The 12522-nt window shown below is 37.3% G+C and overlaps 1 protein-coding gene across 4 annotated transcripts in view; it reads right to left on the bottom strand.

The window, feature by feature from the left end:
- EHBP1 (EH domain binding protein 1) overlaps nucleotides 1-12522 on the bottom strand; it is a 252941-nt gene that overhangs the window by 199823 nt on the left and 40596 nt on the right. For all 4 annotated transcript variants that reach the window (XM_026668426.2, XM_026668424.2, XM_026668427.2 and 1 more), the window contains exons 3-5: nucleotides 11597-11654; nucleotides 6087-6182; nucleotides 831-884 (exon numbers count right to left, since the gene is read on the bottom strand). In XM_026668426.2, coding sequence (XP_026524211.1) covers nucleotides 831-884; nucleotides 6087-6182; nucleotides 11597-11654 — 208 coding nt within the window. The remainder of the gene's footprint in view (nucleotides 1-830; nucleotides 885-6086; nucleotides 6183-11596; nucleotides 11655-12522) is intronic.

The raw sequence follows: 12522 nt of genomic DNA on the forward strand, positions 1-12522 counted from the left end.
AAAATGGTTATAACTCACACTTTTCAAGTGCCGTGGTAACCTTAACGGTCACTAAATGAACTGTTGTAAGTCAAGGGCTACCTGTTGTTGATTTTGTTCTTTCACTTTAGATTGATTTGGAAATTTTACATCGGCACTTTATGATTTGTCGTACAGTCAACCTCTGGCCATATCTCTTTTCACTCCACGTGCTAATAATATAGTCCACTTTAAGATGCATGGACTGCAATGTGCCCAGCATGATGGCTGGAATTCTGGGAATTCTGGGAATTGAAATCCATATATTTTAAAGTTGCCAAGTTTTGAAAAACACTGTTCCAAACCGTTTTCCCTAAACAATTATTTCTTCTCTGGCCACTGTGTGTCGCTATCAACCTTAAGAAGGATTTCCCAACTTTTCTCAAACTTTATTTGAAGAGAATGTTGGGGGAAGAAGGAATGCTTCTGCATTTTGTAGTGATTGTTTTGCTTTAAGTATATCTGCATGCAGTGATCTGATTGCAAGCCATATGTTTCAATCAAAGTAAACCAAAACTGTTATCTTTTGCAGTTACCTATTATGGTTTAACTCTAGATGTTGCAAAAAAAGACTTCGTAGTGATTCAGCATCTATGAAAAGCCAGTTGACTAATAAAGCAATTGTCTTAAATGCAAACGAATCAGTTTGAAAAAGAACCATATTTGTGTTAGATGTGCAAGGAGATACAAGCAGATTGCCTTCTCTTTCCTCTCTGCGCAAAGGGCAAGAAAGAATTTTCCTATCCTAATAAGCAGAAAATCTCTCCAAGGTCAAGCTGAAATCCAAATCAAAACACCATTTTGTCACTTACGTTTTCTATAACAAATGTCCACTCTTTATCTTCAAATTCCTCTGCATGGGGATCCTGAAAGGTAGGAACACAACATTAAATCCCTGTCTCAACCCAAGAAACCTATGGTAGAAGATAAACAGATGAATCCTGGAATTGGATCTAGAGGATGACAGACCTAAAGTCTGAACCCATTGTCGGAAGGCCTCTTTAACAACAATTTTCACTACATCTTATTCTCTTTTTACCCTCCAAATGCTCTGCATAGGAGTGCATTTGGCAAAGCATACTACTTAACCACTTAGTGGTAAAGCACCACTGAGTACATGTTGGGGGAGGTTTAGCAGAATCATATACAGAACTGAAAAATAGCTGTTGTGCTTTTTACAAGCCAGGAAGAAACCAAGAAGACTTTTGTGTCTTCCTGGTATGTTAGTTTCACACCTTGTCTTACAATATTATATTTTATTATTGCTTTTCTTTTGGTCTCTGACTACAGTTCGCTTATTTTAATGAACTATATACAAAACCTTCCAATATTTATTGATTTTCGAACAAGGGATATGGAACACAGGTGTAGAGATTGAGTTTTTTTATTATATAGTATTATTCCAGAAATTCTAAAGACTTTTTCTTTTGAAAGGTAATTTTCCTTTACTGTATACTCTCTCTCTCTGACACACGCACACACACACACACAAACACACACACACACATTTAGAAATCTATATGTTACATGTCAGCATTACTGATGAATATCCATGTTGTAAATCAGCACATAAGATGACTAAACTGAGGTTCAAAATCAATGAGTGATACAAGTACACACACACACACATACACACACACACACACACACAGAGGGTTTGGTGCCAATTTCTAAAAACTTTAATCAAAGTAGGGGTAGCTCCTGGTTTTTGCTAAAAAAAACAACTAATGAAGGTCCAGGAGGTTGAGATGATCCATCTGCCTCCTTTAAGAGCATTTTCCTTTCAGATGTTGGTATTGTGTGATACAAATACTTGCTTCCTTTACATTGTTATAGTTAGACTTCTTTCTGATTACATACATTATAACCAACTTTAATGTTTCAGTCATGAAACAGTTTTTGCAATGTGTAGAGGTGCCAGTTGGATAAAATATACATATAACACATACACATGGCTGGAGAGTAACTGTTTATCTTTTCCACAATCTAGTCTGGGTCGGTCACTGGGACCAGAGATATTGTATTCTGAGCTGTATATCTTTTCTTTCCGTTAATTCCCTACTACCATATCACTTCACTAATTTAGGATAATATTTCATTCATTTACTGAAATGAATTATATTTATAAATGTTTATGTCATAATTTAGTTGTTAGGTTACCATGGAGGGTACAAGGCTCTTATTTGATCATTTCTTGGAAAAAAAGCCTTTTGGGGGGAAAAGGAATCAGCCTATTCCTCATACAATGACAACCTGTTAACTGGAACTTATCTGTGTTTGAGGTGTTTATTTTGACCACTGGACAATCACAGTCATCTTGCTATTTTCTTTAGTGAAATTTTGGAGGCCCCTGAAGCGCCATCATAGAACATAAAGGCAGAGATATCATTTGAAACAAAAAGATCAGAGAAGGCAGACCGTCATATTTGTGTAGGCAAATACTCTGCCCGGTGACCGATTATCTATGCTTTTAAGTAACAAGTGTTCAAGTATCCACTGCCCGCTGCTAAGAGGCTATACTTAACATTCTCATTAGTCGCAGATGCCCAGACGTAACCTTTAATCCTATCAGCAAGGCTGTTTCAACAGCCACTTACAGATTCGGAGATAACGCAATCGTATCACTTCCAGAACACAAGGATTGTCTAGCTTGGTGCCTGTTCTTTACCCACACTACTATTTTACAGTGCTGTTTTGCAAACGAATTCAGTCCTTTATCTCTGATTCCTATATAGACTGTGTGAGCAATGCATTCTGTCATCAGCCACTGCCAGTACAGATATAAACCAGGAGCAGAGCTCTGATCTTCAGCTTTTAATCAGTGCAAATAGGTTCTGTTGGGAGGGATACTTTCAACCTGAGATGAAAAATGGCAGTGCAAACATCTTTCTTTCCTTCCTTTGGGACATCTCTCTCCGCTACTTGAACCCGCTTGATCACCCCCACCCAACCTTCTGCTCAACCTTCTCCAACATGGCACCCTTTAATTTACGTGAGACTGATGATCTCAGAGCATGGACAATTATTATGAATCCCAGCAAGTAGCTAGGACTCTAGGAGCTGCATAAGAATTAGGTCACCATGAAAGCTAATACAAACATTATTTTATCAATCATTAATTATATGTCCAAATCTTGACAGGACTGAAGTTTGAAAGTATGCTGTTGTGGTTTCATTTAAGTGTAATTCTGCCACTGTTTTAACACTGAAGCTCTTTTTATCAGGACCCCTTCTTTTAAGGTATTATGCTTTATATGGTGAATTACCCAGAGGATTAGCTATTAGGTGATATAGAAATACTTTCTTGCTCTATTAAATTACTGCTTTGCTAGCTTTCTGTCTTACACCAAGGCTGGCTTTTAGAGAGGTTCCAAAATCAGGCAAGAAGATATTCTTATTATATTGCACCAGTACCATTTGATGGCCTGTGCCAGCCTTTGGGATATCTTTCGGTCCAACTGAAAGCCAGAAATCACCTGAGATCAGGTCAGATAACATACCATCTCTTTCCATATATAGCTGGTTGGTTCCTAAAATAATATTCAAAGCTCCTCTTTCAAAATAAATAAGTGAGTGGCTATTCAGAACAAGGAGGAACTGCTCTGCCTTTAGAATGCCATTCCCAGTTGCTGGGAGTGCATGCCTGCTAGGTGCCTACACCAAAATATTTTTGATTCCAGACAGAGTTCTTTCTTATTCTTTCAGGCTATGCATCCCTTCCATTCTAAAAGCAGAAATCACCCAGGGATACTCTTACACGTCTTACTTTACATGGCTTTATTTTTGGGCTTGGCAACTATTAAATTTCTGAAATATTTGTATGCTGTGTTTTATGAGTTTCTATTTTGTCAGTTACCTAGATCACTTCAGCTAATGGCTAGCATGGTAATGTATTAAATAAGAATACAGATAATCTTTGTTTAGCAAACAAAATTGGGACCAGCAACTCAGTCATTAAGTGAAGTAGTTGCTAAGTAAAGCATTTTACAGTTTTATTTCAATTCTCCTTTTCTTTTACATATCTGCAAAGATCATAAATCAAGGGACTGATTGCAAAGTTACATTTTCACCACTCTTTAACTGTGAACTCTTACTATATAAGGCAATATTTAGATGAAGGCTATCCATAATCACAAATATATAATTGTATAAATATATAATTATAAATAATTTAAATGTTCAGCATATTCTCTCTCATTTTGCACACTGGTTTCCTATATACAAGAGCAAGCAAAGTTTCAGTGGCTTCTTTCAATGGTTTGGGTAGCCAAGGCCACAAGGATATAAGGCCATCAACTAAATGGAAGGCCACAGGATTTCCAGTGGTTCGACCAGATTGGCAGAATTGGGAAGGGTGGTGTTTTGGTATTAGCTGATGTTAAGCCACTTAAAGGGTTTAACACTTTTTCTGTGTTGGTAACTGTCAGAAATCAGCATAAAATTGGATTCTTCTACATCTTGTTTTAGCCCTATGCATTGTTTTTTCATTCATCTTTACCCTTAAGTAGCAAATGTTGCTCTCATCAGCAGTTTGTTGAATTTTAGCATCCATTTCCAAAGATTTTTAGGACTTCAAGGGTTGCAAGAAGCCCACAGATTGCAGGTGGGTAACCCTTGCGGCACAACTACAGGTTCAAAGAGATGGACATTGGAACAAAACAGCTTCCAATCTGCAGAGCATTATCAATACATAACAACTACTTACCACAGATAATTATACTTACTCCAAACTGGAAGCACAACGCACCCCTTTCAGCTTCTGTTGTTCCTGTCCTTGCCTGTACCAACTCTATCCTTAAAGATTTGGCGACCAGATTTTATTGTCCTGGATGATGAACTTAATTTCTAATAAAGCAAATTGACATGTACTGCAGACAAACCGTATTTCTTTGCCAATTTCATGATAGAAGGATCTATTATTTTGAATCCAAATAACTTTCCAAAGAAACAGCCTTGCTCGAATAAGACCTTGATGGGTTTGTCATTTAAAAGGTCAAACAATCATGTTTTTTAAATAATAGGCCGTATTTTGTAGTATGTTTTCTAAAAGTGATTTTCCTGCAGTTCCTTGACAGCTCACAGCATTAAACACGAGGATGGTTTCTTTACTTTGATTTATAATGAACCATTGACAATGTCAATGAATATATGGTAATCCCTTGGAGTCGAAGACATGCTTTGTGCAGTTCATCTTTGGATATGGTGGTAGTTCTGCAGTCCCAGTCTGGAAGCAGTTTTGGGTGGCATATATCTTCAAAGGCAATGGAGGCTCAGATTCTGTCAGCAGTCACAACCTAGGGTAGATGTCAGAGTGACATAGGGTTTCTTCCATAGTGTCTTTGTCATGCTTGTGTAGTCAACATTGAGTCTCTTCTCACAGTTCAGTAAACCATACAGCATAAGGTGGTCATCCATTCTGATATGTCCCACCCACTTCATCTAAGCTCTGATAATCAGGGACTCAATGCTGGTGGACTCTGGGTGATCGAAGACCTCCATGTTAGAGACATGGTTTTGCCAATGAATGTCAAGGATGGAGTAGAGAATGTGCGCGTTGAATTTTTTCCAGTTCTTTAATGCGTCTTCAATACAGAATCACATCCATATAGGAGAGAAGGGATAACAACAGTAGAATTCCAGCTTTCTGGAGATAGAGATGTTATATTGATTGAGCACCCTAGTACGCAGCCATCCCAGTGCCTGACTGGCGTTGCTGATCCTGGAGGTAAGATATATTGGCTGATATGATGCTTTCTGTGTATTTGAAGTTGTTAACTTTTATCAGTTGGGTGTCATGAATAGTGATTTTTGGTTTTATGGACTTGGTACTTGGCACAAGCTAGTAAAATGCTTCAGTTTTGTTCAGGTTGATAATCAGGCCAAGGACTATAGCAATATCTGAGAAGTTCAGCATCAATTTCTATATCATTGTCTTTGTGCATCAAGAGAGCACAGTCATCAGCAAAGAAAGTTTCTTGAATGACTGAATGGAGCCACTTTGCCCCCTGTGTTTAAATAGCAACAGTCAAAGTGAGAGCAATTCAAAACAAAACAAAACACACACTTACCTTAAAAAGTGTCACAGTGATTTCAATGTTTTCAGGAACAGGCCACACTACCACCCCACGGTAAGGATTCTTTATTCCTGGTTGCCAACTATGAGCCTGAAGAAAGAATTGTGAGAGACAGGAAAAGTCTTAATCGATGTAGACATAGCAGCTAAGATTAATGCAGAGAGCAACATTTGCTACTTAAGGGTAAAGATGAATGAAAAAACAATGCATAGGGCTAAAACAAGATGTAGAAGAATCCAATGCCAGTCAAGACAAAACCAGTCAAAAATTGCCCCTCTTTATTACCCCATAGAAGTGCATGTATATAGATTTAGCATGGTTTTCATCCACTATATAATTTGGCTGCTGGCAATGAGAAGAAGCCCCTGTAATTAACTTCTAGTGTTGTAGGAAAGGGAGATAACCAAGTTAAACTTTTTACAAAATACCAGATTTGCCAACAGAAATTGAATGTCTTTACTTTTCTTATACATTGATATAATTGTGTTAAATTTGCTACAACTCCATCAGACATCCAGACTGAGATATACTGTCCCATCATTCCATTCCATTCTTATTTGGGTCAGCTATTCTCTCTCTCTCAGCCCAACCAGCTTACAGAGTTATTGCAATAGGGGGAAAAAGAGGAAAGAGTAATACATACATTGCCCTGAAATCCTGTGCAAAATGGAGAATACAGAGCTAAATAATAATAATTAATAATAATAAAATATTTATGCCAAAACTATACATTTAGATAAATTTTGGGACACAAAAATCTTCTCAATACAACTGGATCCTACATTTGACTTGCTTCCAAGAATGCATTTAGTTAAAACTAATTTCTTTGCTTATGCATTACTGGCAAGATGACTAAGGCCTTCAGAAACTTTATTGATCTGTAGACCTAGTCACATAAAAATATGCAACATTTTTTTAAAAAATAGTTTTATTATAATTCTTGAACTTAACTGGAAGATGGAACTTAGTTCTATGATTCTTGCTATTTGAGAAATGCTCTTTTAATGCCCTATTCAAATCAGGTTAATTAATGTTCTCTGCAAAGCTATTTTAACTCCTGAAAGATAGCTCACATACTTAACAATTAAGGAATGGTGGTTTTTTTTTAAGACCAACTTTACTTGCTACCTGAAAATTCAGGAAAGCTAGGAGGATCAGAGTGCTGCTGCCTGTGTTATATGGCTAAACTAACAAAGGACTGTGCACTATGATGTCCAACAGAACAAATTCACTTTCCTTGTATGTCCTTGAAGCAAAGGAAATTAGAATTCTTTCATATGAGTAAAGTGGGCATATACAACAATGGGGTGGATTCCTATTAACGTAATGTAGTATCAGCTCTGGATAGGATGGCTGTCCAGAGAGTGGAGAGGAAAGTGGAAAATAGTATTGGAAGTTCACTTCCTTCTATCCAGGAAATGGCGTATAAGCATTGCTTGATCAGGATCAGTAGTATTGTCAAATAATTACCCATCCACTCCATGATCAATTCTCATTGTTATCTTCTGGGAGGAGGCTTCGTGGTATCTAAAGCAGAACAACTAGATTCTGTAATGGCTTTGTTTCATATAGTATAAATCTTGTTAACTCTCAAAATTATTTTTTACGCTATGTATTCAAAGTGTATAACTTGGCATTTTTGGTGCTGCTGCTGTTATTATATTATTATTGTTATTCCTGGGAAGATGACATTTGTTTGGTGGGTGGCATTCCTTCTTTCAAGAGTGGGGCATTGGAATTTCATTTTAATGTGTGCCATTGTATATACAGGTAAATTAAAATAAAGTTCTTATCTTAGCTTCTTATCTTACCTTGCAGACTTCAGATTTATGCCTGGGTTGTGCTCATAACTGATGATTTGTGTGCTGAAGCCTGCTTTGTGCTCATAACTCCTTTCATTTCTTTTAATATTAAAGAACCACTTTAATTTTTTTAACCCTCTTTCTATATTTATGAGAATGCACAAGAGCATAATTGAACAAAGAGACACAGAGTGGCCTGTTCTGACTCCTTCAGGGCTGAATCAAATAGTCACAGTTGGTCTAGTGCACTGCACCATCACATTGCCGTCATGGGACGTTTTGCGATGTTTTCCCCTGTGCGGAGCTGGAGTGGGTGTGGCCTGTGCATAACGCATCCAGCCTACGGATGACACCCCTGGTCTAGCGGTTAAAGCATTAGGCTAGAAAGCAAGAGACTGAGTCTTGCCTTAGACATGAAAACTGGCTGGGTGACTTTGGGTCAGTCACTCTCTTTCAGCCCAACTCGGGATTGTTGTTCTGGGGAAAATAGGAGGAGGAAGGAATATCAGGAATATTTTCCACCTTGAGGTGTTTATAAAAATAATAAAAGGTGGGATATAAATAACAAATAATGAACCATTTCTATTTATTCATACTAACAAATAGACTCTAACAAGACCTGCGTCTTGTAGTAGAGTTGGAAAAGCATGGTCTTCAGCCCCCTTTTATCCAAATAAAATCAAGAGGAGGGAGATGAAAGTTCAGAGAAAGGAAAGGGATGGGAAAGAGGAAAAGTTGAAAGGGACAACTGGAATTGAGGAGGTAATCTGTGATAAATCAGATAAAAAAGAAAAAAATTAAGACAGTCCTCATTCTCATTCTATCCACCATCGGCCCTGATTATAATCAAAACAGTATAAATTCCTTCATATCCCAGAGGGTATTGGGCTATAACAGGAAAAACAGCATTTAAATTATCATTTAGCAATGACAGATTCAGCACTATCTACAATAGATGAATGGTTGGTGACAATGATGAAACTTGCTGTGACAGCTAAAATGACATCTTTGATTACAGAATGTCTATATTTACTAATGACTGGAAATCTCTTATGGACATTTTGCATAAAACAGAAAAAAATGAATTTATGGTTTATGGTTTTGATTATTAGACAGGATAGATCAGCGGTCGCCAACTGGTGGGCTGCGAGAAAATTTTGGTGGTCTGCAGAGAAATGTCACCGCAAGAGCACCCCCAAAGCAATTAATCCAGGCTGCGCAGGAACACAAGGCTGCGCCACCCACATGGCCGGCGGGAACCCTCCCCATCCACTCATTCCTTACCCGTCAAACTTGCCTGCTAAATTGCTATTTTTCCTTTTTTTTTCCCCCCTGTTCTGCTGTGCCGGGAGATTTAGATTAGCTAGAAAGCAAGAAATAGTTGCATTTCTTGCTTTCTAGCTAGTCTTTAGATCTTTGGCTCTGCTTTTAAGCACAGCCGAACCTCCCTTAGGACTGAAGTTTCTATTATTCAGTGCAGACTAACGGCAAGCAAATTTTATGGGACAGACTCAGTTAGATGATGGCAGATAGATAGATCACTGAATGATTCTGTGAGCAACTCAATCTGCCTGCCTGCTTTACCTGATTTGGGGTAAAAGTTGCTCTTTTTTATAAAAAATTCAATATTTACATACATGGTGTGTTGTGAGTTAATTTTCTGAGTTTGCTTGCAAGCTAATTTTATGTGACAGACTGAGCTAGCCGATGGCAGATAGATAGATCTCTGAATGAATCTGTGATTCTGTGAGCAACTCAATCTGCCTGCCTGCTTTACCTGATTTTGGGTAAAAGTTGCTCTTTTTTAATAAAAAAAATTCAATATTTATACAAATATTTATAATATTTACATACAAGCCATGCCCAGCCAGTCACATGACCACCAAGCCACACCCACAAATTAGGCTCACCCACAAAACCGGTTAGTGGTCCCTAGGATTTAAAATTATGAGTTTGATGGTCCCTGAGGTCCAAAAGGTTGGCGACCCCGGGATAGATTATAGAAAGAAGAGAGTTATGTTGTGATCATAATGTCACAGTTAAATTTATAGTTGTACTTATGACTGTTGTAAAGAAAATTGGAAGTTACTTCTTTGTATCTTTTTTTCTTTTCTTTCTTGCACATTTAGTTTGCATCATTACATAATAAAGTATATCCACAGTACACTAAAGATGTTCTGGATAAAAGTGAGAAATAATTTTATTGTTAAGTGATCTGCAGTTATCCTTGTAGTACTTTTTTTGCTGAGTATTACAGGATACGTTTAAATTATTGTTTAATTTAATATATTTACGGGGCTTCAAGGATTGTATTGAAAGAACCCAGGCTGCCTTTCTTAGAAAACTTCTGGGTCTTCCTCCTTGTGTTAGTTTTGTTCCGATATACCTGGAACTGGGCACTCGATCAGTCGAATGTATGGCGTGGATTAACACCTTTAAATGGTGGTTTCAGGTGCTCTTTCTGGCTGTTCCTGGTAGCTACCTCTCCCTGGCGTTTGCTGACTCTCATATTTCTCGTTGGGAGAGGAAGCTGATAAAGAAATTACACCTGCTAGGTTTTACAGGGGATGCCCTGGGAGATTATGGCCCTAAGGACACCCAATTTCGGGTAGTCCAATGGCTTGTGGACATTAACTTGCAATATCTACGAGCCAGAGCTAACAAAACTTGCTCCCCTCTGATCTTCAGCCAATTTAATAATTACGGACTGAGGATGGCTTCCTATTTTTACACTCTAACCATTCCCAAGTATAGAAGAGCTTTCTCCCTAGCTCACTTTAATGTCTTGCCCTCAGCATTACTGAATGGGCAATTGAAGAGGCTCCCGATTAACGAGCGGCTATGCCCCTGTGACAGAGCTGAGGCTGAAACTGAGGACCATGTCCTTTTAGATTGCCCTATGTATAACGCAGGCAGATCTAAGTTACTGTCTCTTCTTGAAACAGACCCTTCTAGACCCAATGTTAGTAATTTGTTCTTATATTGTCTAGGGGATGGCTCCTCATACATCACTTCTTAGGTTTCCAAATTTTTTTAAAGAGCTGTAACCATCAGAGGAGAACGCTGTAATTCCCCTTAGTCAAGTTTTTGGTGACCAATTGTTCATGATTAATTTTCCCATGTTCTTCTTTTGTTGTACTTGTGTTTTGGTCTGTGACCGCAAATAAAGTAAATAAAAAAATTATAATCAGGAATTTAATACATTTAAATGATTGTTTACTCTGTTTTATATAAACTTCCAGAAGAAAAATGTTGTTTGAATGTGTTGTGCTTGTTAATATTGTTACAAGTAGTACTATTATTGATAGAAAAATCTGGGGACATAAAAATGGGGGGAAATTAAAAACAACAGTATAGTAGATAGATAAATTAATAAATTAGAATGTATATTACAACTGAATGCCATTAGAACAGCTTTCAAGGGAAATTGGAGAATCACTTGATTTCTTTTTTTACACAGTGTAGAGGATTTATATAATATAAACTTCCATAATGATAAATACTGAGATTGCTATTAAGATTGAAAAAACATGCAGAGATACAAAATCAGTCATAGCAGCAGGGTTTATTAGCAATAACTGTAATGTATTACGACAAATTCCTTTAAAATTTTTAGATCTCTCATTCTTGTTTTGAATCAGGACAATTATCATATGAGAGACTTCAAATGATATCCCCTAATTAATGGAAAATAAGACTAACCTTAGAAGATTTCCTTCGGCTTCTTCTTGTCCAAACCACTACCAATTTATCTGGTTGCCTATTGGGAAAAACAAATATATCCTCTATTAAATGTTCCTATGTTGATTTTAAAAGCTACTTGAGATTATAACATAAACTATAACCTTGAAAATTATGCTGTCTCTGCCCATTCCTACATATTACTATAAAAAAACCTAAAATATAATTAGCTACCGACATGAACCATTTTTTTTTTGTATATGGTACTACTCATCAATACCTTTTCAAATCCAGAAGAATGAAAGTTCTCTTTTGAAAAATAATTCTATGTATTATACAAATATATAGAAAGCAAAGCAATTTGAAATTATTTCTACGACATTTTAATGTACATATAACACATACAAATATATGAATTGTAACTAGCTTGTTCTTTGGAAAATATAACTTTGAGGGAAAGAATCTGGGGAAAAATATTAGATGCTCTCTCTTGCCCTCTCCTGCCCTAGGCTGGAGAGATAAAGCAACCCCTAGTCTGTTTCTCCAGTCCAGCTCACAAGTTCTTTTGTGCAAAGGGGGCAGCTGCCTCCTCTCCTTTGGCAGGCAGTTCTTTTGGTCCATCCGCTTAATGACTGTGAAAGCGAGACTGCAGTCATTGAACACAATGGTCATCTGGGCATCTTGATTAATGACTACTTTGTTCGATGACCAATATTCCAGTTCCAGTTGTGGTCATAAGCTGTTCTGACCCAGGCTTCGTAAACCATAATTATTCACAAACTTGTTTTAAAAGCAAAACCTATTTTATTGCAATGCTGGGAATTGTTTTCATTCCCAGCCGGAATTAATCTTAAACAGTCCCCCAAGATAAGCACACACCTTTCAGTTCTGTGGAGTGTTGCCAAAAACAGAAGTATCCAATTAACTATAAAAGAAACAAACCAAAG

This window comes from Notechis scutatus, chromosome 1 (genome assembly GCF_049901735.1).
Source record: "Notechis scutatus isolate UNSWTSFEM ecotype Mainland chromosome 1, rNotScu1.2, whole genome shotgun sequence".
Taxonomy (NCBI): domain Eukaryota; kingdom Metazoa; phylum Chordata; class Lepidosauria; order Squamata; family Elapidae; genus Notechis; species Notechis scutatus.